This window comes from Siphateles boraxobius, unplaced genomic scaffold, assembly GCF_051911475.1.
Source record: "Siphateles boraxobius isolate OS27281-9 unplaced genomic scaffold, OSU_SipBor_1 130, whole genome shotgun sequence".
NCBI lineage: Eukaryota > Metazoa > Chordata > Actinopteri > Cypriniformes > Leuciscidae > Siphateles > Siphateles boraxobius.
In genome coordinates, this window is record NW_027508734.1 from 24,196,291 (window position 1) to 24,224,204 (window position 27,914).

The following is a 27,914-nucleotide window of genomic DNA, read 5'->3' on the forward strand; positions in this document are numbered from 1 at the left end:
AATTTGCATATTACTCAGTGGGTGGGTGAGAGAGTACATAAACACAACACTGCTTCCGTCGGAAGCTCATATTACTTAAATTAGGATGCAGAAAGAGATGCTTACATAACACACGTGCTAATAGACAGATCACTGACACCAGTGTTGTAAGCTCAGATTCAGTATTTATTTACAGGTTCAACCCCATATCTATTAAAAAACAGCATAATAATAAAAAGACAAACAATACGGAGGTTCCCTGTTTTAGGTAAATGTATTTCTGTATAAAGAATAGTCTTTGAGTCATCTAATTTTTCAGCATTTTCATCAGATAAATATATACTCTCACAAAACAATAAATTTAGTCTACTTTTAATTTATACATATAAAGCAGTATACCAAGGACTTAAGGCGTTAAAACGTAAGGTTGCATTTCTATTTCATCCTTCCATGACTCTCTATTGAAGACTACATTAATTCGAGTAATGAGGTCCACTGAGCTGAGAGGGTACAAATAAATTAGAACTAAAATCAACTTCGCATTACACTCTGCCTCATGTAGTAACATTCTGTTAGAAGATCATTTTATCATTTCAGTTTGGAGAAAAAGCTAATTACACTCATTACAGTAATGACTAGAATTCCTCTAAGCCTTCACAATTCCTATGTGCACAAACAGATGATAAGCAATGACAGATCATAGGGGATCAACAATACATGTCTTTCAGTAGATTTTATACCAAGTTTCAGTCTGAACTGTCTGAGTTTGGCTGCTCAGCCAACTGTGATGTTCCTGAAATCTGAACGGATAGAAAGTAAAACACCTGCATCAATTCATTTGTGTTATCTAGCCATTGTGAAAGATTAGAATCTATTGTTATGATAAAATGAGCTTTGAAATATAATCAGAAAGCAAAAAGAGCTTGAGGGAAACAATGTGCATTAGCAATTTATCTAGCTGACAGAAGGATGGTTGAACAAAAATAGACATGGATTATGAATGAAGTCAGCAAACAAATCTCAATATGCACAGTCAGGGCAAATAATGCCACAGCAAACCAACTGTTTTAGTCAATCGTAGAAATGTAGTTTTCTGTTCATTTTTTTTGCATGTTAGTTTCCATTTTAAATTGATTCACAACCCATCTATCATAAAAGTGGTTTTTAAGATCAGTAAAACCTGAATTGTACATGGTCACACTGGATTTTTGTATTGTCACGGAGCATAGTAGACATTACAAAGTGCTCTCACTTGCCTAGTCCCTTAGATCAGAGCAACTGCTGTGAAGTGGTTGTTTCGCATACATTGCCAATCTCTCTTGATGAGGACGGGACAGGTTTTATTAAGTGTATTCAGACTATCTGAATATTATCATAATGTATAAGTGAGGTACAGCAATAGTGTGTTAAAACAGACTACGCTAGATTATTGCAAATCACACAAAAATGAATAAAGATTTAAATAATTTACTATGTGGAAATAAAAGTTGACAAAACCATCTTCATCGATGAATGGGTGTATATAGAGCTACATTTAACAATGTTATTATGAAAAAAAAAAAATACAGTTAGCTGATGAAATAGGAAATAACTTGGGCCATTAATGCTGTATGACAATTTCAACCACTCATTTTGGAAGATATATATTACTGTACTGTTAATTTGTTATTTGAGTAAAATTCTGGGGGCAAAAACAACACGGTAATCAGGACAGCTTAGGTATCAAACTCAGATATATTTTGTGCACGTATGTTAATGTTTTAAGAACGAACTGTCAAACATTATCAGCCTCCAGCCAAGAAGAACTGATGAGTAAAAAAACAAAATCCGACATCATGACATGTTAGGTTGGAGATTGCCGTAACTAAACATGATAATGTAATGGAAAAGGAATAATCATGGTCTGCATTAAGTTTTCAGAGGTATATGCATCTCAGTAGTCGCTGTGAGTTGAGCAGCACACTGATACAGATCCAGTGACTCTTACCGATCCCTGTCAACCATATTCTACACTGATAAGCACTTTCAACCACTCCCGAAACATTGGACAGTACATTCGACCTCATAAAATCAGGCCATTTGGCTTGTTAGTTTTTTTTTCTTCTGAACCAGCAGAAAACAGAATTCCTTGTGAACGTTGTGATATGCTGGATCAGTGTAACATGGGGTCTGAATCAATGTGGCCGGCACTGGTAAAGCACTGATTGATTTTTGTTATAAAAACCTTTGGGTGTTAACAGAAGATTGCATTTTAACTTGAATCACAATAAAAATGAGCGAATTAGCCTGTACTAACAGTAGACTTACTCAATTCTGTGCATGATCTATGCAAATTCAAAATAGCAGAATGTTGTCAGCCAAACAATCAGCCAGAGTGGAACCACAAAACACTGTAAATAAACATTTTTGTAATGAACAACCTTAGAGATAACCTCTTCTGTGAATTATAGAATAGAAACCATTGCCAAAAACCTTCTCAAAGCTTTTGGTACTGGAAAAATTTAGTATTAACAACAACGACAACATAAAAACAAAAAACAAAAACATGACCACATTGTATGTGGTCGCTCACTCTAGCAAGCAAGTCTCTGAATCCAAACCCATCCAGAACCCCAAGCTCAAAAGATGGCCAAAAAACCACTACCTGTTTTGATCGCTCCCTGAGCTACTTCTGGCCATGGTCTATCAAAAGCACATTCAAAGGAAGCAGCTCACTGACCACTGGGTCCAAAATATAGAAGTCAAGGAAGAGAATGATAAAACCAGGCTCCTCGTGACTCTGGGAGACATTTCAGCCCTTAAGGACCATGTGTTCGGTCTGTAGACGACTCTTGCCCACCCAGGTTTCCCTGACAATGGTTCATTCTGTCCTGAATGCGGAGGTCTGGCTCACTCATGCACGTCCCAAATTTCAGAAAGTAGAGGCGGGAGTTTCTTGTCTTGGAGGCGCAGAGCAAAGACTTGCTCTGAGTGGACGCTGCTCAGTGTGCGGAGGCTGACCAGCTTCATCAGCATTCGGGGAAACATCAGATGATCCTTTGGTGGGAATTAAAGAGTGGTGGATGATTAGGAATAAATAGTAATAGCAAAACCTCATCACTTATACATTGTTTTTATTGCTAAAACTATTACAAATATTTTCGTTAATTCAAATAAAACTAAATTAAAATATAACAAATATTAGATGAAAAACTAAATAAAACAAGCTTGAAGCATTAAAATGACTAAAACTGAAATAAGAATTACAAGAACAATGCAAAATAAATTAAAAACAGAAAACATAAAATAAAGCTAATTAAAAATATGAACATATACCATAATGGTATTTAAATAATGCTAAAATAACACTGGTTATAGTAAATTGTTATTGTAAGTTATTGATGCAAGTGTGGAATCACCAGTGCCACCTACAGGACGTACAAGGACACAACAGAAAAAGTATATACATAGTGGTCCTGTGACAAACTAATCTCCATTCATTACTGTTCTGTTGGGGTCATTCATTTTATTCAGGGAAGATTCATTAAAGGGATAGTTCACCCAACAATGAAAAATTCTGTCAGTATTTAATCACCCTCATTTTGTTCCAACCTCGTAAAACCTTCGTTCATCTTCGGAACACGAATTAAGATATTTTTGATGAAATCTGAGAGCTGGATCATTCCTCCATACTAGTCCATAGGCTTCTTCAGGGACTGAAACTTGCCAGCCCCATAAAGTTATTAAAGACATCGTTAAAATAGTCCAAGTGACTACAGTGGCTCAATCTTAAGTTTATCAAGCGACGAGAATACTTTTTGTGCGCAAAAAACAAACAAAAATAACGACTTTATTTCAACTATTCATTTCATTCTCTCTGGGCCTCGAGTCAGTTAACTTAGTGTAATAGCGTATGCTCTGTTGTTGTATGTCACACGCAACACCCACATGGCCAGCGTCGACCAATAGTGAGCCTACGTGTGACGTAGCTCTACGCAATCATACTAAGTTAACTGACTCGAGGCCCACAGAGAAGGAAATGAATAGTTAAAATAAAGTCGTTATTTTTGTTTGTCTTTGCGCACAAAAAGTATTCTCGTCGTTTGATAAACTTAAGATTGAGCCACTGTAGTCACCTGGACTATTTTAACGATGTCTTTAATAACTTTTCGGGGCTGGCAAGTTTCAATCCCTTAGAAGCCTATGGAGGAGTGATCCAGCTCTCAGATTTAATCAAAAATATCTTAATTCGTGTTCCGAAGATGAACGAAGGTTTTACGAGGTTGGAACAACATGAGGGTGAGTAAATACTGACACAATTTTCATTTTTGGGTGAACTATCCCTTTAAATTTATCAAAAGTGACAGTAAAAACATTTATAATGTTACAAAAGATTTCTATTTTAAATAAATGCTTTTCTTTTGAACATTCTATTCAGTGAATGATCTTGAAAAAATGTATTACAAAAATTATACGCAGCACAATGGTTTTTATCATTGATAATAATAATAAATATTTCTTGAGCAGCAAATCACCATTTATAATGATTTCTGAAGGATCATGCGACACTGAAGACTGGAGTAATGACTGCTAAAAACTCAGCTTTGCATTACAGGAATAAATTACATTTTAAAATATAACAGGTATTTTAAAAGAGGTAAATCATACTCACGTTGGGTCGTTTTATTCTGATGTAGGAGTGCAGGGCGTCCACATATGGCTGCTGTAGTCTTTCCACTAACTCATGATCCTGCACGTTCGGTCGGTCTGACCCCCCCACAAACACACACACAAACACAGTGTGATTGACGCAAATGAATAATGCTGCATTTCATTAGTTTTGTGAGAAATTGCCTCGGGAAGTACTGCAGGCTGAATCATTAAAAAGCTCTAAAAATAAACCAACAGCACACCAGATGGCAATCTCAAGCTAACTAGTATGTACTAAATCTAACGGATGATTAGATTCCTTCCCCTTTCAAAACTGAGCAAATGTTTATCTCTAATCATACAATTTTATTAAACCCAAACTAGGCTTCATTATTAGAACTCCATAAGAAAACAGTACATAAATATTCTTCTATAATTTGAAGTATATAAAATCCATTGTACTAATTTTGTTACTTTTTAAATCTTTCACCCATGAAAATGGGACATACTGATATTTCTTTATAAGAATAAGTCAAAATACGATGCCTGATAAGACTCACCAGAAGACAAACAATATAATGTTGGTTTTGTCTGTCAAACTGACCTGCTGAGAAAATGTTGATAGCGATGAGCAAAGCGTACTCTGCCTCATCCAGGTGGAGGTCATTCATGCCTTTTGAAAACTCAAAGATGGGGTTGATGAACTCAACCTGCAGCCCTGCAGACGAGTCAGAGGGGACAGAGATCATTTCAGGGAATGAACAACAAAAACAGGTCTCAAATTAAACCACACTAGTAGAAACTCTTCTATTCTGGTTCGGATGAGTTAAGCAGCTTGCAGCTTTGTCCAGTTACAGTGATGTCTCAAACTAAGGATCGTTAAAATGATCCTTTATAGGGCAGTGTAGTCTTACAAGCTCAGATTAAAAAAACAAATTAAACAGAGCTATTAAGTATCCAAACGGCGGATCCATACTCCAGTCTCACAGCACGTAGCAATCCGGTAGAAGAGTTCTCTAGAGAATGACGTCTGATCCTCCTTTTATACGAGGAGTCAACAATGGAACAGGCTGGAAACATTACACAACGTGGTTTAATTCAGCCACATGTGTTTGAACCAGAAACTGATTCAGAAGAAAAGATAGCATGAATTATATACGGTTGTCTACAAATCGATGCATCAGAATGGTAATGCGTTTTATGTATTGCTCTCTACAACGTCTGACACATAATGGTAATTGATATGATTAGCCATTGGCTTGGCTACATTATCAAACAGCTAATAATGTGTTGCTAATGTTATACAAACTGTATTCCTGTTCGCCATCTCAGAGTCAGGCAGCTGCCTTCTAACAATCAGTATCCTTACAAACGCATAGAACGTCAGTGAAGAAAGGCATATAGTTCTTCATAATATCCTGATATACATCACAATTCACTTGCTATATTCAGACCTGCAAACTCCTCAGAGTAAAAAAGGTGACAGTGTCGGGGGGGACACTGAAGCGCAAAAGAAAAGCGAAATCTGAGCGCTTTATTAAACAGAAATTTGCTGTTGGTGTGTTAGCCTAAAACAACATGCTCGCCAGATTGTTTATCTAAATAGCCCTTTGTTTTTAGAATTTACTGTTAACCAGGTTTTAGGTTTTTGGTAATTTCCTTGATTTAATTTTTTTTATTCTTTTTTTAAATGAAAACTAACATCATAAAGTATGATTGATATTTGTTTTACTTTGAGCAATTCTGGAGCTATAATTGACTCTTCTTAGGAGCATATAAAACAAAACAGATCCTTGGAAAAAATGAAATGCAATATTGTAGTAGTTATAAATAAAGTTTTATTTTAGTTCAGATTAGTTTGAGGGCAGCAATTGTATTCATAATGTCAAAATAAAACCGACGTAATGTTACTTGAAGGCATTATAGCCTACTATTCCTGCCAAACTTCCATGGTTGCAGTTAGTGTTACTACAGTAAATCCATGGTGAATGTTGCTGATCTGTGGACACTGGATAGTTCATTCATGGCACAATGTTTCTTCCTGGTTTCCACGTCAGTGCTGTTTGATCCGTTAATAATGGAGAAATGTGAATATTTCTCACTAGATCTCGCAGCAATGTTATTAATTCTGTGGCAAATTCAAATTCTTCCTTTACTGGATCTCTTATTAGCGCTGTATAGTAACAGTGTCGTTTGATCAAGCTCGGCTCGCGCTGCTTTGGTCCAAACTGATAAACGGTCCGTCAACCACATAATAACGAGCAGTTTCGTTCCGCTTGCCTTACGTTTGCCATTTGATGTTTGGCAATGTTGTGGTGGCTCCGGCGGATTATGAGCGCGCTAACCACACGCAACGCGGCTACATTTGAAATAACGAAATTTTGGTCGGAAGGAAAGATGGCTGGCTGGCTGGCTGGCTGGCTGGCTGGCAGCCCCCCCCCCCCAAAGAAAAAACTCTCCGGTTCTACGCGATTCACGTAAATGACCCAATTGGCCAAGAAAACGGCGATTGTCGCGGAAAAGCGACAAGTTTGCAGGTGTGTATATTGCTAAATGTACACGATTTTTCTGTCCCTTCTTAAAGGTGTTCTTGTGCTCACTGCAGAAAAGCCCCGCCCCACACTTTGACAGGATTGGTTACATGTATGTGACGGTAGGAAACGGGGGCGATTTCAAACCGTGTTTTTGAGACTGTCTTTGGTACACAGTAGTTTTAAGGAGAAAATACTCAGCAATGGTGTTGACTAATGAATTTGGACATGGTTTGACAACATATAAACACTAAAAAATTTAAAACTTTTCACTACAGGTCTCTAATAATCTATTACTAAATTATTATTGAATTTAGGTGAAATTAACATTACACTAAAAGTAATAAATGCTTTAGGATTAATTTTCATCATTAGTTGTAGTTGCCTAATGTTAACAAATAATATTCTCCTTTATCAATCAGGCAAGTTTAAATCAAGCACCCATCCAACAACATTTCAAACAGTACCTGCTTTGGCGAAATCCTCTTTATTGTAGCTGAAGTCTTTGAGGAAGGTGATGCTGTCTATTGCTGGGTTATAACGTCTGGAAGTCTCTAGCAGCATGATCTACAGGAGAAAAGAAAGCAGTTATGTAAAACAAGCAGTACAGGCTGCGCTTAGTTTTTCATGAGAAACAAAATTTGACACCGGGTTGTACTTCCCGTTACAAAACAACAGCAGAAACAAGTCTGCCAAACAAGAGTGATCCATCTGTGCACACAAAAACAGTAAAAGAACATGACTGAAAACAATGTGTGTTAAGGGTCAGTCAGTCTAACCTCAATAGTTGAGGTCTTCAGCAAGGCGATCTGGTCCTCTCGTGTGAGCTCCAGGAAGCCAGGCAGCTGTTTAGCAAAGTCTACAATCTCCTGCACAGACATGATGGCCAGCTCAGTGAAATGAGCAAACCGCTGTTGTCGAACCTCTCGGTTTAATGGGTCCTGATTCTGTGGCCATGGCTGAAAAACAGCAAATCTTGTTATAAACATTAAGGATCAATGCATCAGAGATTTAGAAAGATGGCACAATGCGTAATTGGACATTTGAAGGATTAAACACAGGTCTTTCGAAGCAAGGGCACAATGGAGAGGCCAATTCATAGTTTTTAGTCACATGACTGGTACGGAGACCTGGAAGGCAAAACACTGATATAACGGAAGCACAGGCAGTACTCTAATCTATCAAGACAATGATATTAAAAGATCAAAATCAATATACACCTTATTGATGAATCATACTATATACACGCAAGCAGTTGTGAAAATAAATGCAACGCCCTAAATTGCACGCTAAGCCTTTAATTTATTTTATTTTTCGTTTTTTTTCTGGCTTCATCTGCTTGCCTTTAGATAATATTTATTTAACAGGGGGTAAGGTGAATTTGGTCCTTGTATATCACTGTCTTAATGCATTAAGTCACATTAAGCATTTTCTTTATAGTGGTTAGTCAGATTTACCAAAAAGTGCAAATTAGCATGCAAGCACAATTCCAAAACAGCGCCAATGGGAGTGGAAAGTTCTAGATCACAAGCAAATTAAAGAACACAGTCGCAGCCGAATCATTTCCATAATGACCAACGCAATTTGCCAAGAGCAGCGCAAATTAGCGTTAGGTTTAAGACAGCCTTTTTTGGGTGGTAAATAATAGAGCAAATACCAGTAAATTGATGAGAGCAAACCTTAGTATTTAAAAGCCCCATGAAATCAAACTGTAAGTTTTTTAGCTTTTAGTATGAATATGTTTGCCTTAAGGTTATGAATAAGCTGGTGTTTCAAAACAAATGACAAAATTCACATTTAGGAGATATAAGCATTCAAAACGTACAGTCGCTCACTTTCGCTAAAATGGATCACAGATTTTTATGACATCCCCGCAGACTTCAGCTTCTCATCACATCTTCTGTCCAAACAAATGCTCTCTAGAATCTAAAGCGTCCCGCGACTCCCGCCCCCATGCTATAAAATGTTGCGTTCATATTCTGGGAACTTGTGTTCACCTGTATATAGAATGCATCATCAGTAAGTTGTATATTGAATTTGATGTTTTAATATCACTGTCTTTGTACATTAGTCCTTAGTACAAACCTGGTAAAAATAACTGGCAGGCAGCGGAGACTTGTTTTGCCCTCCAGGTGGGCGTTTCTATAAGGGTGTGACATTATGTGAAAACTATGAATTGTAGTTTGATAAACATGTGACAAAGCAAAGCTACAGTCGTATTATCTGTCTGTTAGTCCGGCTTCACAAAAACCAGACTGGTACGACTTCAGTAATACAATGTCATATTAAAATGATGAATTACTGTTTTAGTCTGCTTGAAAAACTCTTACAGTGCACATAAATGCACTTACAGTGACTTTGGGCCGATCAAGAAAAGAGCGTTTGTTGCACTGCTTCTGCATGGACACCAGCTTTTCGATCATCTCCTGCTGTTCAGGAGCCAGAGGTGGCATCTCAGGGGCAGGGCTGGGTGTTGCCACTGTAGAGCTACGTGCCGTCTCTTCTTCCTGTTTTTTCATCTTCTTCAGTCGGATCTGCTCTTCTGACAGCACACCTATAAGAGACAGAGAGATAAAGCTGCTAACAGAATGATAAGCAAAACAAGAAGCACACGGTCATATGGACATATCATATAGATAGACGATTTGACGACAGCTGCACGGACTACCTGAGACATCCCTGCTTAATGAAAAAAGCCAGGCATGGGTGAAAAAGAAAGGTACACTGCCATTCAAAAATTTGAATTTAATGAAAATAAATGAATAATTTTATTCAGCAAGGATGCATTAAATTGATAGTAAAGATTTATAAAGTTACAAAACATTTCTATTGCAAACAAATTCTGTTCTTTGACTTTCTAAAAATCAGCCACTACAAAACTATTAAGCAGCAGAACTGTTTTTAACATTGATACTAATAGGAAATGTTTCTTGAGCATCAAATAATCATTTTGGAATGGTTTCTGAAGGACCATGTGACACTGAAGACTGGATTAATGATGCTGAAAATTCAGCTTTGCATCACTGGAATAAAAAAATGTAAAAATATATTCACATAGAAATAGTGATTTTAAACTGTAATAATATTTCACAATATTACTGTTTTTACAGTATGTTTGATCAATTAAATGAAGCCTTGATGAGCATGACTTTTGAATGGCAGTGTAGATGTTGATGGTTAAAGAGCGTCACTCACATTGCTCCAGCATGCCCGCCTCCCTGCACTTGCGCAGACGGCACTGCTGACACTTGCGGCGCATGTACATGTCCATCTCGCAACGGCCGGAGTTCTTGCAGTTGTACTGAGCTCCTTTGATCACGCTGCGTCTGAAGAAACCTTTACAGCCCTCACAGCTCAGCACATTGTAATGAAAGCCAGATGCTTTGTCTCCACATACGCTACACACCTCATTCCCCAACATCTTGGGAGCAGGGCCCTTCTTTCTCTTCGCTGGCTGACCCCCTGCACAAACACACACAGGACAGAGACACTAACGTATGAGCTTTGCAAATCCAAAGCAACATACAAAAATAAATTAACTAATGCATTATTATTTACTTAAATTAAGCCAGGTCATCCACACATACTGTATACACATGCTGACGTACATGTTCATTCATGAGTAAACGTCCCACATTATGTAACAGGTAAAGTTCAACTCTGCATTATCTGAATCATTTTAAGCCCTATAAGCAATGTGAAGTAAATTATATATGACTTGAGTCCAGATGTATCCTCCAGTTGTTTAACCTCACCTGGTGCAGGGGTGTCGTCTGAGGGGTACATCTTGATGTCGCTGGGCTCCATGAGCTCATTGTGTGAGGTGCTGTATGGGGCCGTTTGACTGAGAGTCTCCTGTTTCACTTCTGCTGTCAGTGCTGAAGGGCCCTCTTCACTGGCACAGCACAGTGAGTCCCCTGTTACATACCGACAACACACATTTCTTTTAGGGCTGGGTCTGATGATCAACCAGGTGTCCAGTTAGTGAGAACAACTTGATTTTCTTTCTTTAGATATTTTTTAATGTAGCGCTGCATACGGATGACTTTTGGTCATGTGACATGCGGTGTTTTTCACACTGATATTATTTTACAAGGAGTTCTAGACTAGTCACTGAAGCAAGAATCCAACTACCGTAGATTTGAAAATATATTGTTTTTATACTTCTGTAGTTCTAATTGATGACAAATCACTGTGACTATAACACACCACACAACAACATGCATTAAGGTGATAGTTCACACAAAATTTTAAATTCTGTCATCTTTTACTCACCCTTAAGTTGTTCCAAACCTGTATAAATGTCTTTGTTCTGCTGAACACAAAGGAAGATATTTTGAAAAATGTTGGTAACCAGACAGTTGACGGTAGCCATTGACTTCCATAGTATTTTTTTTTTCACTACTATGGAAGTCAATGGTGCCCCACAACTGTTTGGTTATCCATATTCCTCAAAATATCTTCTTTTGTGCTCAACAGAAGAAAGAAACTCATACAGGTTTGGAACAACTTGAGAACTTTCTTTTTCGTGTGAACTATCCCTTTAAAGGGACACTTCACCAATTTGCATTAAGCTTTGTATCGTTAGAAACCCAGTCATATTTTTGAATGGTCGTGTATTATTCCCTCATTTTCCCCTGAGTCGGGAGAAATTAGGATTTCAGTGTTGCAGTTCCTGCTTATAATGAATAAATAAAAAATCGTCATTTTGCGTCATTCTAAGCAGGAAGTCCCTTATATTTGTAGAGGGGTTGAGACTACAAACACTCGTTCCTCATTTTTCCTGGGGGGGATAGGCGCTGTTCTGGATTATTGGGAATGGCTTGCAGAGCTTTGCAATGTGGTGCTAAAATTATTTTCTGTCTTTCTGTCTGTCAAGAAGGCACCAAATATGACATTTATTTTACATTTCGACTACATATATGACCCACTTTCAATAAAGATCAATGTTGAAATGGGTGAAAAGCTCCTTTAATATAACACATTGATATAACCTATTATTATGTATTACAAACATTAACACACCTAGGTCAGGAATGCATCAATTTATGCATCAAATTCCATCACATTAAAGCTTATGGCAGATGGTTGGCACTCTACACATATGTTAATATTCGGAAAGTATGGACAGTGCCCAACAAATTTTTTAAATAATAAAATGAAAGAAGCCAATTTAAAAATCATTCATTATTATTAGCAGTGCATTAAATATTTACGTAAATTTAACTTAAGCGTTTTACCACTGGGCTCCTTCTGCCAAAAGGAGGAAGAATATCTCTCTTTTTTTCTTTTCTTACACAAAACATTTTTGGCTGCAAATTTTCGCATTTTTATTTCTTGTGTTTTAACATATGTTTAATATTTCTGTCATTAAGGTTATTGTTCACTGTGATGTTTATGGCAATGAGGATCTAGATGATTTGCATGATGGGTAAATACCACATTCACAAGGCAAGATACGTTGAATTTAAATCCAAAAAGTATTTGTATCAGATTTACATTTACTATTATCATCACCTAAAAAAGTTCCACCAAAAAAAAAAAAAAACATTTAACATTATAGAAAAATGACAAATAAATATTCTTTTTCCCTCTGCATTCCCCCACTTATTATTTTTCTAATGTTGTATTTTTTGTTGAAATTTAAGTTTTAAAAATAATAAAAAAGCCAAGAATGCCCATGAGTAAAAAAAAAAAAGTATATTAGTTACACACACCTCTATATAAAAACATATATTAAAGGAGAACTCCGGTCAATTTTAACATTGAGCTAATTTTTTTGTAAATTTGGAGTGCTGTCAGTACAGAGAAAACGACAAAAATCGGTGTTGCCTACACCGTGTTATCCTCTTTTTAAAATTTGCACCCTGTTGACATGAATGGGGCAAGTTTTAAACCTGCTTTTAGCCTCTTAACATCCTTGATGTGTCATTACAAGTGCACAGCCATGTGAGTGATTTTATTCAGAGTGAACACGGTGAATCTGACTGCAGTAGATGTGAAAGATATGAATAAAATATAAACGTTTCTTTACTCATTGGTAAATTACCATTGCTTAGTTACTAATGATAGCGCGCGCGCACTCGACAATCGACTAATGTGGACTTCGACCGAAATCAGGAAGAAAATACAGGTATGTGAGATGGCTGAATTAACATAATTTTTATTCATATCTTTCACATCTTTCACATCAGATTCACCGTGTTCACTCTGAATAAAATCACTCACATGGCTGTGCACTTCTAATGACACATCAAGGATGTTAAGAGGCTAAAAGCAGTTTTAAAACTTGCCCCATTTAAGTCAACAGGGTGCAAATTTTAAAAAGAGGATAACACGGTGTAGGCAACACCGATTTTTGTCGTTGTTCTCTGTACTGACAGCACTCCAAATTTACAAATAAATTAGCTCAATGTTAAAATTGACCAGAGTTCTCCTTTAACACAAATAAAATTACACATGTTAGCATATTAATCATGTAAAAAATAAAATAAAATAAAAGATTTCAACTGTAAACTCCCTGTTTGGGCAAACAGTTTTGGTTACCACTGACTTCCGCTGTACTGACGACAAAAAAAGAGAAAAATAACCCCAGATATTTACCAAAATATCTTCTTTTAGTTTCTACAGAAGAAAGTCATACAGTTTTGGAATAACATGAAAGAAAAACAAGAGTCTTACCATGACCAACATCAGTGATATCAGTCGTAGAAAGGATGGACATCTTCCACACAACCACTTGTCATAACGAACCAGCACTGCACCTACAGAGCACAATGAAAGGCAAAGTTGAAGTCTTGAAAAACTGCCTGCTTGTGTCAACAATTCTGTTTGTAATATTCAGTCACAAAAATATTCAGCCTCAAACTAACACTAACTTTGAATATACAGTTCAATACTAAATCGAAACCACCTACAGAGTAGAACAGCAAACAGCAAAGTGAGTTCAAATCAAAAAGAGAATCAAAGCAACAATGACACAAACGAAAGCCAGTCACATAGTATGGGCAGCAGAGACCTGACACTCTCACTAACAATAAACGCATGCAATGCTGATCTATACTAATGACTCTCAGTACAGTTCCTTAAGTAGTCACACTTCTGTATGGAAAGCTCACAAAAAACTACACAGTCACCGTTTCACATCATGGGAATTTTTTCTTAAGCTAAACTGTGCAAAGCAAAAAAGAAGAAAAATTGAGAAATATTCATTAAATTGAGTGCATGTTTTTGCCAACTAAGCATGCTGTATGAACAACCTACTTGAGAATAGGAATTGAAAGTGCCAAAAAATTGGTCAAGACTCATGGGTGTTGTTTTGAGAGTTTTAGGAAATGAGATGGACATCTGATTTGGGGACGAATGCTTTGGATAGAGGCTCGATCACATTAACCCTGACATGACATAAAATGTACCTAAAGGAATTTTTCCTGATGGACTTCCAATGGTGGATATATTTCACAAAGCGAATTTCGCATCAGTTAAAAGTTTGGTGATGCAAAAACCGCAGCACTAACCAAATAGCAAGTTACTTGGTCTGGCAGTGACCTCTGTATGGGCAGTTCACAACCACACGCGGGTCCTGCCTACTTGCCATTGAAACTTTGTTGTGCAAGAGTAAATGTGACCATGCCTTAAGAATGCAGCAAAAAAAATGCTGATTCAATTCTACAAAATTACCTTATCAGCTAAAAAAGAAAAGAACCATGACTCGCAAAAATAAAATACTACTAGAAAAAAAAAACGAGAGAAAAAAAAAAGAAGGACTTCTAAGGGGAACGTCTTTAAATGACAATGTTGTTAACTGACAGCCCAAATGTATTCCAGACCCTCCTAAAATTATATTGAAAAAGATATGCAGTAAACAGCGTTTCGGACCAAACGCAAACAACTTTTCACATGCCCATTCATTAAAATCCATTAGTTATAACTGTATAACTAGAGTCTAGGCTCTAGGGTATCATCTTGACATGCTTTCTTGTGATTAGAACTGTGATTTATTGCATTTATCGTCTAAAGTGGATGCGCCGGAGCACATATAGGTCACTATATCTGTTCTGATAATAATATTATTATTATTTTGATAATAATAAAGTAATATAAATAATAAAAACCTCTCTTCTTTATTTTGGCTTAAAATACCAAGATAGTATTGTATTGCGATTAATATAGAATCATTACACCCCTACTCTATTATGATCACTTTTTTTCTAAATCAAACAGTATTCCTAAATTCAGTTGTAGCATACAAACTATTTATTTTAGTTTTTAGTATGTTTTAATTTATCTTAAATTTTAATAGATTTATAATACTGGCCATAACATGAAAATCACCAAGAATTTTAGTCTGGTGAATTTTTACGCTGATATATCAAAAAGATTAGTTAAATAATTCATGAATTAGGCTGTTACACAAAAAGTTTACACATGCAAACATCTGGAACATTAGCATGGCACAATTAAAACACATCTAACTATGAATACAAGAAGTAGATTTGAACATTAAGGTAAAGTGAAAAAAAAAAAAAGGTCAAACCTTTTCAGTATCCAATATAAACACTCCAAATGTATTGATACATGTAGAGAGTGTGTGTATGGGCGCTGAAGCATGTCAATGTGAGTGAGAGCCCCACTTACCCCTAGAATGATGATTTGTTATTGTCTATCCATGTTGTTCTCTGCGTCACTAACAGGACATCACATCTTTTCTCTCCAATAGTCTGGATGCCATCAGAGGAAACTTCTCTCCTATAATAGACTCTTCACTTCAGTGTCACAGGTTTCTAACTGACAGAAAAACAAAGAGGAAAAACTAGAGTGACTTCTGTTTTATAGGTTGTATATCTCCAAAGCTGAGCTGTTCAAAAGGATTATATAAAAACAAGAACGCAAGAGAGAAAACAAGCCAATGGATAGAATGACTGAAGAGAATGTGAATGAGTGAGTAAGAGAGTGAGAGAAGGAAAAAGCAGGGAGAAAAAGAGAGCAAGAGGGCACATGAGAGGTTACTAGCGGTCATTCACATGGCTGTGAAATCCCCAGAGGCCTGAGATCAAACCTCCACCTTTTGTAAGTGTCTCCCAAAGCACATCTTGGAATTGAATGCAGAAAGATATGGAGTCACTGAACAGATGCACAAAGAACATCTCAGTGGAAACACTTAAAATAAAAGGATGGCAATTATAGAAACCAGTCAGGGCACGCAAACCACAACCTTCTGCAAAGCCAGGATATGATTTATGGGTTTATTGAGTTTAAAATAAGCAGTAATAGGAGTCCCGCCACTAGACGTCATAAAATGTTTGTGCTTTAACAGTCAGAATAATGTCAACCGGGATACAACCCTGAAGTCGTGTCATCCCACTGTTACACCTAAACCAGGAACAGACCAAAGTCCAGGTTATGTCACCAGTCGTACGAAACTTAGAATTTAAAAAAATAAAATGGCAACTGCAACTGTAAAACCATAAGTTAGAAACTCTTAGCAGCCCAAAATGATGAGCCCAATAATGTACTTCTAAAGAAACACATTTTGTTCATAAATTGCATGATAATCAGCACACATTATATCAGCTGTAAGAAAAGACAATGGATCTGTTGTAAAATGGAGAAATAATCCTGTCATTGTCTAAAATCCCCTTTGTTCAAGGGCTCAATGAATTGTGTAGGTCTAATTTGAATTAAACATTAAAATCACATTGAACATGACCTGATGTAAACCAATGGAAGGCTTCTTTCAATGTCCAATGTTCTGTACTTATCAGTGGGCTGTAACCTTTGTCCTGTAAACCAGTGTGCTCTACATCTGCCAGATCAAGAGTCAGATCATCTGCTGGCAGATATGATAGCTGGATAATAGTGACAATGAACAACTGAAACAAGAATAACAGGCCATCATTCAGAGCACTTCATTTTAAAAGAAATATTTCATTTGCTCTTGCCTGTGCAAGTTGTGTTTTTCGCAAAATGCTGCCTAAAAGTTTCAAGCCTGAAAATAGGTTAAAGTTTAGATTCAGCTTATTTCAGGAAGTGCTGTTTTCCAATTCTGTACAAGCTTCCTCTAAATTTGTCATGAGAATTAAGAGGAAGAAACCCCTACTATACATAGGATGCAGATTCATAATGCGAAATGGTAGCATTTGATTTAGTCTAAAAGTACTGTTGGGTTATACTCTCAACACAGAGCTACTTCTTACATTCTAAAATTAACCAAATTGCTGAAAAAAGGAAGAGAAAAAACGGAGAAGATGCGTTGGCTGGTTTCCACCCTGAAACAGACTACGCCTATTGTCAAATTAAAAAGTGGTCTTTCATAGAAAATGCCCACAAGACTTTATGTACCGCTCACCCACCTTTTCATGCAAAGTATTCAATGGTGGGAGCGAGGTAAGCTAAAAACTGCTCTTTTACAAGCATACAGATGGTATTGACTGTACACCAACTTCTAATGTCTCAACATGTTTGAAAAATGCCACACACAAAAAAAACGACTGCTAAAATTTCACTGTATTGACTAAATATACAGCACTCGTCGCTGCTAAGTGTAGGCTACTTATTTACAGTGAGTGACATGTTGAAGGTAGGGTACATTAGGTTGCATGTAATGATACACATGCTGATTTTAATAAAACTACAGAAGTAACCGATCTTTTCTTCTGTATTGTGATGTACATTTGAGTGTAATGGATTTTTTGAAAAGAAAAAAAATGCGGTTTAAGCGGACCAAATGATTGGAGAAATCCGGCATACATCACCAGAGAGAAGTCTGTCATTTCCACCAGAAGGTTCAGTTACGACATTTTGATTAATTTAGAATTACGATGTGAAAAAAAAGAAAAGAGACATCGACATGGATTAATCGTTCACAATAAGATGGACTTCGGAAATAGATGATTTTCATGTCATGCCGATTTTAAGAATACCAACACAGCTGCAAATGGGATTATTGTTTTTATAACCGTTATGTTGCAACAAGGAAAATTGTTCTAAAAGAATCAGTCATGAAGCTAATTGGAATAACTAACAAACACTAAAGGCCGGTCTGGTTCTGAAGCCACTTCTCGCCTCAAAGCGTTCTGCAATCCCATTCCGAGGCGGAACTCCGTGTTTTCCATTTCTCGCTCCCTGCTCAACTGAAGAGAGAAACCCGATGAGAGCAATCCTTGAAACACAGAATTTCACAACCTCTCATCGCTGCAGGCAAAAGTCACACAACTACGTTTCGATTCGCGAGTGAAAACAAATACATTTAAAAATAATAATAATAAAAAGAAAACAGTCACACCGCTGCACATCTCACTCGACCTGTCAAATTCGAATTGAATAAACAGCTCCTGATAACTGCTCATGCACACAAATTTCTGTGAAGGATTCAATTCGGAGTACGTTACGTTAACGGCTTTAGTCTGTACTTCACCCCAAATACTGTAACTCTGGGGATTAGCCTCTAATTAACTCAGGACATGATCAACAGGGCAGATCACGGATTATAAAACTATATTGGACAGCAGTGTTAGTGGTCGCTGCTAGCACTCATCAGCTAGCCAAAACACCCTGTTAGCCTTTGCACCTTAAAACAACCCCGGTGTAATAAATTCAACAATCCCAGCAACTAACCTACCATCTAAACACTGACAGATTAAAACTGACAACCTTGCGGTAAGTGAGTTAGTGAGTGTTTATAAGCGTTATATAAAGCACTGACAGACATGTCTCCCATCATGACAGCTACAGGAGCTAACATTTATTTTGCATTACACAGCCCTTGTACCGCGTAAACACTCATGTAACTTTCTCTAGAGATGACCTGGTCATATGAGAATAACGCTCAATTTCTAGTAATACCTCGCTTTGCTGCTGATGACAAGGTCTTTAATCCTACACGGTGAACTTTACACTGGCAATGTGAAGAGAGAAACGCCTATAGGTAGGCCGTGGAGAGGGTGAGAGCTCTAAGATGGCTACATACAATCACAGGACTGTTGTTGTATTGTGCCTTCAAAATAAAAGTGCCTTAGTGACAACGGCGTCACTTTGACGAAGCGGTATTATAAATATGTCTCATAATCCGTTTTTAGAATAAATAATTGTGTAAAATTGAGAATTAAAAGAATAAAAAAACTAACGTTACCAAGTCAAACACATTTTACACATGAATGCACTGAGAAGACAGCCGTGAACAGCCTTACTTTCTTTCAATACTAATTACTTTGACTTTAATAAATTTATTATTGTCATTGCTGAGGGCTGAATTCGGAATATTATACTACTTCTGCTGCCATATTAAGATATAAAAACCGGAGCATCTTCTTGTAGGCTAGCTAGACAATATTAATAAAGTCCGGTAGATGGCAGTAAGCATGTTATATACTGTGTAGCAGCCATAACTGAAGAAGAACCTGTCAAAACCTCGAGTGATTCAAACAAACACATATCAACATCTTACGAAATAAGTATATATTTGACTCTATCAGTGAACTGAAACTAAGTTAGATATAAGTTGTAGAAATTAGCCGTATATTACGAAAGTAATGATGGATTCAGACTTTTACAGTTTCGATGTGTGACCTGGAATGTGATTGATGAATGAATTAACACTTGACTAACGTTACAAAACCATAGTAAAGTTACAAAGAATACAAAGTAACCTTGACATTGCTATACAAAAAAACATCGATTAACCATGCGGAGAAGACCACAGTCTGCAGCTTTGGCTCCGGCATATTTGAGGTCAGATTTTAATGCTGAAATGTTATCTAATATCACCATTTAATTGTGCACATTTTTACCTGTTAATCGTTTAATTGTCGAAATTGTATTTTGTGCTGTACTTTGTTTAAAAGCAGGGCTGGGACTGAGAAAAAAGTTTCTGCAGCAGCACAGTCCCAGTTTCACACCGATCTCTGGCTCTGTTTCACTGTGCAGAACTGGATACTAGACTTTGGGAGGCCAATTGCTATGGTACAAGTTAAAACAAGGTGTGATCTGTGGATTCAGATGTCCTTTTCTCTTCTTTATTATCAATAACAATTTTGTTTGTTCTTCATCTAGATCGTAATGCCACTAGAATGGTTCCCTCTAAATAAGCCAAGTGTTGGAGATTATTTTCACATGGCATATAATGTCATTACACCATTCTTATTACTGAAGGTACTCAATTTCTTCTACGATTTAAATTAAAAGCAAAGGGATGTGTTTTTATGGGGTGTTCCCCATTTCTAATGATGCATCAGTAAAAGTAAAGTGTTGGTATGGTCTGTCTGTAACCTATTTTAGCTGATTGAGCGGAGTCCCACGGCCCTTCCTCGCTCAGCTGTTTATCTCAGCATCATCACCTTTGTCATGGGAGCCAGCATACACCTAGTGGGAGACTCCATTAACCATCGTCTCATCCTTAGTGGATACCAGCTTCATCTTTCTGTCAGAGAAAACCCCATTATCAAGGATCTGAAGCCTACCTCACTGGTACAGTAGTTCGATTTACAGATCAAACAAATGATGAAGAAACTTTTTCGGAATAAGTTGGGTTTTGTTTTTGATGGTAATGGTATGCTTTATGTGGTTTTCAGATTGATTCCTTTGAGCTTTTGTATTACTATGATGAGCACTTAGGGCATTGCATGTGGTAAGTATATTTTCCATTCTCACATTTAATCTCTAATTTCGTAATCTGCAAGTTTACATATAGAGTTTAAAACATCCCCTCCTCCACCGTTATCATCATAGGTATGTCCCGTTCTTCCTCATCCTCTTCTTGTATTTCACTGGCTGCTTCACACAAGTTAAAGATGAGAAGATGCCTTACTCAGGTTGGCTGCTACTTGGCCCTAGTGCAGTGTACTATTGGTAAGTAAATGATTCAAGTCAATTTTCAGGCCTTTTTGAGATGTAGAATCAAGTTGAAGCAACACTCTCAAGCCACTTTATTTTTGTAATGTAACACATTTCCAAGTGAAAGAGAACATTCAATGAGAAACAAATGATTTAACCATACATCAGCATGTTAATGTTATTCAAACGTCTATTTCTTCAGGTATCTGATTACTGAGGGGCAGATCTTTGTTCTCTATGTCTTCACTTTTTTTGCCATGGTTGCCACTGTTATGCGCCAGAGGCGGATGGGCTTCACGTTAGACAAAAATGGCCGTTTCCTCTTCTATAACTTCATCATTACTCTGGGATTAGTTCTGATTTGGGTCGCATATCTGTGGAATGATAAGGTTTTGCGCAAAAAGTATCCCGGTATCATCTATGTTCCCGAGCCTTGGTCCTTCTATACCTTACACATCAAAGGCAGTTAAATACTAACAGCCAATTCGAACTACATTTCACTGATATATATTTAATAAAAATACGTTAAATATACGAGTTTAACCAATTTTAATGACACTTTGAGTGAAACTGAAAATATTTGCTCTTGAATACTGATTAGGGACTTATTTAAAGGGGTCATGAATTGAGAAATCAATATTTTGACATATAAGAGGTCATTGTACTATAAAAATATCCTGTAAGTTTCAGAACTCAAAACTTCCTCTTTAGTTCAAAAACAGTTTTTATTGAAACCAAGCTGCCAAAACGACTTGTTTCAGATTTTGTCACAGTATTACGTCATAATGCGATGAAAGACCACCTCTGCAGAAGAAAATCAACATAAATACGAGAGAGATGCAAACACTGGGTTACTCCGGCAAAAAAACCATAGTGATGCCTCTGAAGATTAATGTGGGAGATTTTGTTGTTGTTTTGATCTAAGCCATTCACTGTAATCTTGAATGAAAGCTTCAGTGAGTGAAACCATCTGTTTTGTCATCAGAAAGACATTACAACATTTTTAATTTTAATATACATTTTTCACTTTATTGAAAAGGATGAATGATGAATAGCCTATAAAAACAACAGTGCAACAAACAATTGTACATTCATTCATAATTCCGTTTACCAGATACACACAAAAAGTTATAATTTCTCAACTATAACTGTGGTAACTCCAAACTTGATACAACCAAGTCTTATAAATCATATGTAATACGCATAAATGTTCAATATTGTTGGCAAATTCATCAACTATGTAACGAGATATTTTTCAACACCAGAAGTTTTCAAAACAATTCCACACGTGTAATGGCAGGGACGTTGAAAATTATTTTAATATGTAAAACTATTACCCAATCATAGCAAGTGGGCCTTTGCTACCAAGCCTTGAATTTGGCACGCCTATCAAAACTGAGTGATCGAAAGAGAGGGTCAAAATCAGGGGAAATTGCCTATTACTTCTAAATTAGGATGTCTTTTGATGTAAAAATCTTGATAACATTATAAGTGGACCTCAGAGGACATTATACAATTAAAAGAAATGCAGTTAATGACCCCTTTAAGGTCCAGTGTTATTCCTTGTGTCTGCCCAAGGTAAACTATACAATTCTACATGTATGTTTGTCATTTTGGTATATTGAGTAATAAAGACATTTCATCATTGTGGCTTACTGTAATTTTTATTTACTTTAGGTCCTTGTTTTATCAAAATAAAGGTTGTTCTCCCTAAATATACCTTTTTATGAATCAGTGAGTGTGATCATGAGCTGCACCTACTGTAACAGACAGTATAACACGATAGTTGGATCCTATATCAATGTTCCTATGACAACGAGGCTATCAGTTACGTCAAAACTGCAGTGGACTTTAGTTCCTACAGGTAATCCACAGGGAGTGACTCTTTCCCTGAACGGACGAAACATGGTGAGTTTGATCTTGTTTTTCTCTTTAATGTTATTTTCATTCAATTATTGTAGATTTTTCAACATCTTTTTTAAACCTTTACAGGCAAAATTCTTAACACAAACTCAGATTGATGGTAAGCTGTGTTACACAGAAAGAAAGTGCAATGTGAATTCATGGATATAGTAAAATAAACTAAATTGTTATTTTTTAAAAAAACATGTACAGTACATTCATGAGCAATTAGAATTTTTTTTGTGTAATTGTTTTTCACTGTGGTTTTTGCCTGTTCTCATGTAGAGTTCAAAGAATGTTTCTCGCTTTATGACAAGAAGCGAAAGGGGAAGATTGAAGCCAAAGACCTTATTACTGTCATGCGCTGTTTGGGTACAAGTCCCACATTTAATGAAGTGGATAGACATCTTCAAATCCACAAAATAGGTAACATTTTGTTAGACCTCATGATTAACATTTCATTGAATTGTGAATATGTCTTCCTTTCAGCTTCCCTGTGCTTCCTGTGGCTAATGTCAAATGTAGTGCTAATGACAACACACACACAACTTTAATTAACAATCAGATATTTGGTTATGCCATATTTTATTTTTATAGCCAGTGATCAGACAAAAGCTGAAGTAAAATATCCAATATTTTATGAATTCTTTGCTTTCTTTGATTTTAGTAGTTAGTTCATAAATCTTTTCCGCTTCCCCACCACAGATAAGACAGGGGAGCTGGACTTTTCTACATTTCTAACCATGATGCACAGACAGATGCAACAGGAGGATCCTAAGACTGAAATTCTGGAGGCTATGCGCATGACAGACAAACAGAAGAAGGGCTACATTCTGGCATCTGAGTTAAGGGCTAAACTCACTGGCTTGGGAGAAAAGCTCACTGAAAAAGAAGGTATAAATAATCTCAGATCCTTCTGGTTTTATGTTGATTTATTCAAAGAGCAGAGCTAATCAAAATAAGTTTTTTTTATTATTATATATTAATCCCATTAAATTATATGATAATATGAAACCCCATTTTTAGAGATACATCTTGTTTGAGGAATTTAGAATTTAAAAACATTTTATTTTTTGATTTTCTAAAACAATTGACCCAGTCAAATCCCAGTATATTAGCACAATTAGACAGAATGAATGTGTTGTTTAACTGTTAACTGTGTATTGTTTTTCAGTGGATAAGCTTTTTAAAGAGGCTAATGTTGGACGTGATGGACTCGTTCATTATGAGGAGTTCACCAGAATGGTCACACTTCCTTCAGTGGACTACTAATGAAGAAGAGTGGGTTTGGCCCATACCCTGAATAAAGCATTTATTTACTAGCAGGAATACAATATTTTTTTTCTGTGTATACATTGTATATAATAACAACAACAACAAATGATTAAAAGTTCAAATGAAAAGTCAAATTTGGATAGATGTTGTGATTTCAGTATTTACCACTAGATGGCAATGATGTAATTAATTGAATTATTGTGGCAGGGTTGATAAACACTGACTGTCATGATATTCAGCATATTATTATTTATTGAAGTTTGAAGATTATTAAACAGTGAATGAGCTCTTGAAATGCAAACTGTTTGCAGTCATCTATTTTTAAATCTATTTACAAAGTACAAAATAGAAACCTATGAGACTCCATCCTTTCCCCAATCCAAAGCTTTCATGAACTCCTCTTCAGTGAAGGACAACAGCTTGGCCGCTTCAAAATGCATCTTTAAAAAATGCAGCATAGTGAGGTTAGTTAGTGTGATATGATATTACTGTATTTGTAAATGACAGTTTCAAGTAATTGCAAAGATACTGATGTCTTACCTTCTGTCTTTTTAAAATATCTATTAGCTTAAGTTGCTTTTTAAAACCCATGATGAGCTCAGCATTTTGTCTCTCCAGCTTCCTGTTCTCAGCTTGTAAGGTTTCAATCTTCTGGTGCTCCTGACTGGTTGAATCCTTCGGTAGGGTAAAAAAGCATAAGAGAAGAAGAGAAATTAACAAAAATGCCATCTAAATTTTAAGTACTTCTGCAGTAGATGTGGAGCCAAACAGTTCACTCGAGGTTTTGTTGCACAAAAAACTGCAATACACATCACTTTGTTTTATTTCATGCTGATTTATATGAGTTCACATTACCTTACTGCTCTGTTTGAGTTTGTTGAGCTGAGTTTTAGTCTTCTCAACCTCCTCTAGAGCTCTATTCAACCGCACCTCTGTTGCACTGTGTGTATTGGCTGCCTGCTTATGGGTTCTCTTCATGCTTTCCAACTCCTAGATTGTACAGACACAGGCATTTACGTATAACCGAAGAAAACATATTGTGCAGATTGTGTTTGCAGATGCAGATGTCCCAATGATATGCATATTAAAGGGTTAGTTCACCCAAAAATTCTTTCTCTTCAGAAAATTAGGACTAAACCGCTAATTTCGTATGGATTAGTTTTACAATCTCTTTTTTTAAGCATCAAAGTGGTAGTTGCGTAGCTGTCAATGCAGCGACCGAAAGCTCTCAGATTTCATTAAAAATATCTTTTACGAAAGTCTTACGGATTTGGAATTACATGAAGGTGAGTAAATGATGGAATTATTATTTTTGGGCTTTGGATCTTTGTAAGGGCTAAGGAAAGCTTTTAACCCCAACCTACCCAAACATCATGCACATATGTCTAAAGTAAAATGACAGTGAATGGATGTTTTTTTTAAAGTAATATGGCCCATTCTGATAGGCATTTATATCTGGTTATACTGTTATTCTCTATCATCATTAAGTTTCCATGACCCTATCATAAGGGAAAGGGTGAGTTCCAAAGATATCTGTCCCAGAAGCCCAAGTGCAGTGTGCTCTGCACTCTGAGCAGCTGTGGCACAGTCTCACTTTACACACAGAGGACTAATCCGGTTAAAGGGCCAATGCCAAGGATTCCACGGCTCTGGATCCTGGCACAGCTTTGATTAACAGGAATTATGACAAATATGTTATACTTTCCTTTAGGAATTGAGTTGCAGTGAGGTTAAAAAAAAACATTTTTGTCAGAAACACTTGTTCTGTCAGAAAGTAACTTCTATAAGTTTCTGTAGATTGTGGACTGTTTCAGTAGAATTTTGAATAATATTTTGCCAACAATTCAAGTACCTTTTGCAGTGCTGCCACTTGCTGTTGCAGACCCTCACACTTCCGATTGGATTCTTCAGCTAAAGCTCTTTGCTTCTCAACCTGAGTCTGTTGGACATTTGTAGTCCTTTGCAATCTTGCCCTTTCCTCCTCCACGTCCTTCAGTTTGCTGCATAAAGTGCTGTTTTCATCATCCTTCACAAAAGGCATTTTGAGCAAGAGTAAGTTGACCTGACTGAATAGATTAACCAACCTTGTATCTCAAACTGCTTACCTTCTTGTTGCATTCATATGAGAGACTGTTTAATTCTTCCTGCATTACTCGAAGTTTAGCCTTCAAAAATCTGATCTGAGCTTCTGTACAAATGAAATTAATGTATAAGTCAAAATGCAAATAGTATAACAGCACAACAAATTCAATATTTGAACGTATTTGGTCTTTTTAACTAACCTGCGCCCATCTCATCTCCGACACTGGGTATGATGTCATCCTGCAAGTGTTCCTCAGTGAGATCATCACTAACCCTGTTCTCGATTATGCTAATTGTCTTAGCAAGTGAGAAATCCCCAAAGTCTTCAGGAATAGCAACATCATCAACTACAGTGTGTGGTGCTTTTCTGTTGACACTACCACAAAGACCCCAAATCATTCGGATTCATAGCATTTCATGATATACAATAAATGTTTTTATTATTATTTTATAATAATAAAAACTTTGAGAATACACTTACTTTGGATTCTTTCTATTTCCTGAACCTGGCTTGTTTGGCTTTGAAGATTTTACAGAGAAGTTCTTGTTTTTCATGATCTACATAACACAAAAGAAATGGGTTCCTGTCAGTAATGGGGTCTTGTATCTAATCCACATTTGCACTATTCCTATGATATTTGTGTTGTACCGTAGTGGGTTGCTTAGATGTTGTTTCTTTTGTTATAGTCCTAATAAGACGAACAAAATGTTATGCTCGCAAACAGCAAATGATGTTGCTTATTCTCATGTCAAATTGTGAGAGCCATTACCCAGTAACCTCAAAATGACAGTCAGTATCAATGGAGAGGTGGGAGGAGATTGGTTTAGAGAGTACCTCATTTTGATCGCTCTGAAAACCACAATCACAAACATACAGAGTCAACGTCTGGGTTTGTTGCAACATCATAAGACATAGGCTACTTTAAGCTTTAAGTGACACATTAAAAGTACAGACCATATTCTCTCAGATCTTTCAAAATCATTTGCAATTTTTTACATTCACACTTTTGTCTACTCTTACCATAACTTTCTCTGCTTCCCGAACAAGTTCTGCTGTTTTTGCCTCTAGCTCTGCATTGAGACGCCTGAAGAGTATCAGAGTTGCAAGCCAGATATTAAATATACTATGTTCTCATCTAAATTCTTTATGACACCTGTTAAGCAGTCACTGGGTATAAACGACATACAAAGCAGCGTATTATGCAAACTAATGTGCATTTAAATAATAAACCCATAAATACTTGTATTCCTCCTCTTTGGCTAAGAGGTCCATTTTTGGTGGTTTCTTTGAAGGAGCAGATGAAGACCTGCTCTGAGGTCTGGGTCTGGAAGGCCTTTCTGAGTAAGACGTTTGAGGCTTTTTTAACTGAGTAGACAGAAAGTAACTTATCAGTATTATTGCGATTTGCGATTATAAATCTTTATCCGCCCTCAAAATACCACTTTCTTTCTTATTTCTCACGGCTTTTCTTGATTTAAAATGGAAAAAGTAGATTATTTTATTTAATACACAACAGAGTATTTTAGGAAAAACTGTAATTAATACGGCATAACTCGAAAAGAGGATTAAAGAGTTTTATTTTGATCGACTTACTGGAGGTAACGTTAGCGCGGGTCTGGGTGTGCGGTCTGCCATTTTTGTTACTGGCGAGAGGCCGTTGCTAAGCAACAGTGTCTACCCATAGA

The 27,914-nt window shown here is 36.6% G+C and overlaps 4 protein-coding genes across 8 annotated transcripts; 2 read left to right on the plus strand and 2 right to left on the minus strand.

Moving 5' to 3' along the window:
- Nucleotides 1–144: 144 nt before the first annotated feature.
- nr1h3 (nuclear receptor subfamily 1, group H, member 3) lies at nucleotides 145–19,129 on the minus strand. 4 transcript variants are annotated; one of them, XM_077228858.1, is made up of 11 exons: nucleotides 18,984–19,129; nucleotides 15,777–15,926; nucleotides 13,821–13,903; nucleotides 10,895–11,056; nucleotides 10,335–10,601; nucleotides 9,491–9,693; nucleotides 7,919–8,098; nucleotides 7,607–7,706; nucleotides 5,213–5,326; nucleotides 4,631–4,725; nucleotides 145–3,015 (listed from the first exon to the last, which is right to left on the minus strand). In XM_077228858.1, the coding sequence occupies exons 3-11, from the start codon at nucleotides 13,861–13,863 to the stop codon at nucleotides 2,869–2,871; spliced, it is 1,311 nt and encodes a 436-aa protein (XP_077084973.1). In that variant the 5' UTR covers nucleotides 13,864–13,903; nucleotides 15,777–15,926; nucleotides 18,984–19,129; the 3' UTR covers nucleotides 145–2,868. The 4 variants fall into 4 exon arrangements, with proteins under 4 accessions (XP_077084973.1, XP_077084974.1, XP_077084976.1 ...); XM_077228859.1 differs by having other exon boundaries at nucleotides 15,777–15,922; nucleotides 18,984–19,119; XM_077228861.1 differs by lacking the exon at nucleotides 15,777–15,926 and having other exon boundaries at nucleotides 18,984–19,062.
- On the plus strand, nucleotides 19,056–22,619 carry cln6a (CLN6 transmembrane ER protein a). Its single transcript, XM_077228863.1, has 7 exons — nucleotides 19,056–19,868; nucleotides 19,985–20,099; nucleotides 20,190–20,288; nucleotides 20,415–20,603; nucleotides 20,708–20,763; nucleotides 20,865–20,984; nucleotides 21,172–22,619. The coding sequence occupies exons 1-7, from the start codon at nucleotides 19,822–19,824 to the stop codon at nucleotides 21,437–21,439; spliced, it is 894 nt and encodes a 297-aa protein (XP_077084978.1). The 5' UTR covers nucleotides 19,056–19,821; the 3' UTR covers nucleotides 21,440–22,619.
- Nucleotides 21,970–27,914, minus strand: tex9 (testis expressed 9). The gene is made up of 12 exons (XM_077228862.1): nucleotides 27,823–27,914; nucleotides 27,470–27,594; nucleotides 27,250–27,313; nucleotides 26,999–27,078; nucleotides 26,878–26,917; nucleotides 26,710–26,786; nucleotides 26,429–26,604; nucleotides 26,252–26,334; nucleotides 25,999–26,172; nucleotides 25,002–25,136; nucleotides 24,687–24,821; nucleotides 21,970–24,586 (listed from the first exon to the last, which is right to left on the minus strand). Exons 1-12 carry the CDS (start codon nucleotides 27,862–27,864, stop codon nucleotides 24,500–24,502), a joined length of 1,218 nt encoding a protein of 405 aa, XP_077084977.1. The 5' UTR covers nucleotides 27,865–27,914; the 3' UTR covers nucleotides 21,970–24,499.
- Nucleotides 22,628–24,280, plus strand: calml4a (calmodulin-like 4a). 2 transcript variants are annotated; one of them, XM_077228865.1, is made up of 5 exons: nucleotides 22,628–22,877; nucleotides 22,962–22,992; nucleotides 23,157–23,297; nucleotides 23,577–23,765; nucleotides 24,046–24,280. In XM_077228865.1, exons 1-5 carry the CDS (start codon nucleotides 22,716–22,718, stop codon nucleotides 24,141–24,143), a joined length of 621 nt encoding a protein of 206 aa, XP_077084980.1. In that variant the 5' UTR covers nucleotides 22,628–22,715; the 3' UTR covers nucleotides 24,144–24,280. The 2 variants fall into 2 exon arrangements, with proteins under 2 accessions (XP_077084980.1, XP_077084979.1); XM_077228864.1 differs by having other exon boundaries at nucleotides 22,632–22,992.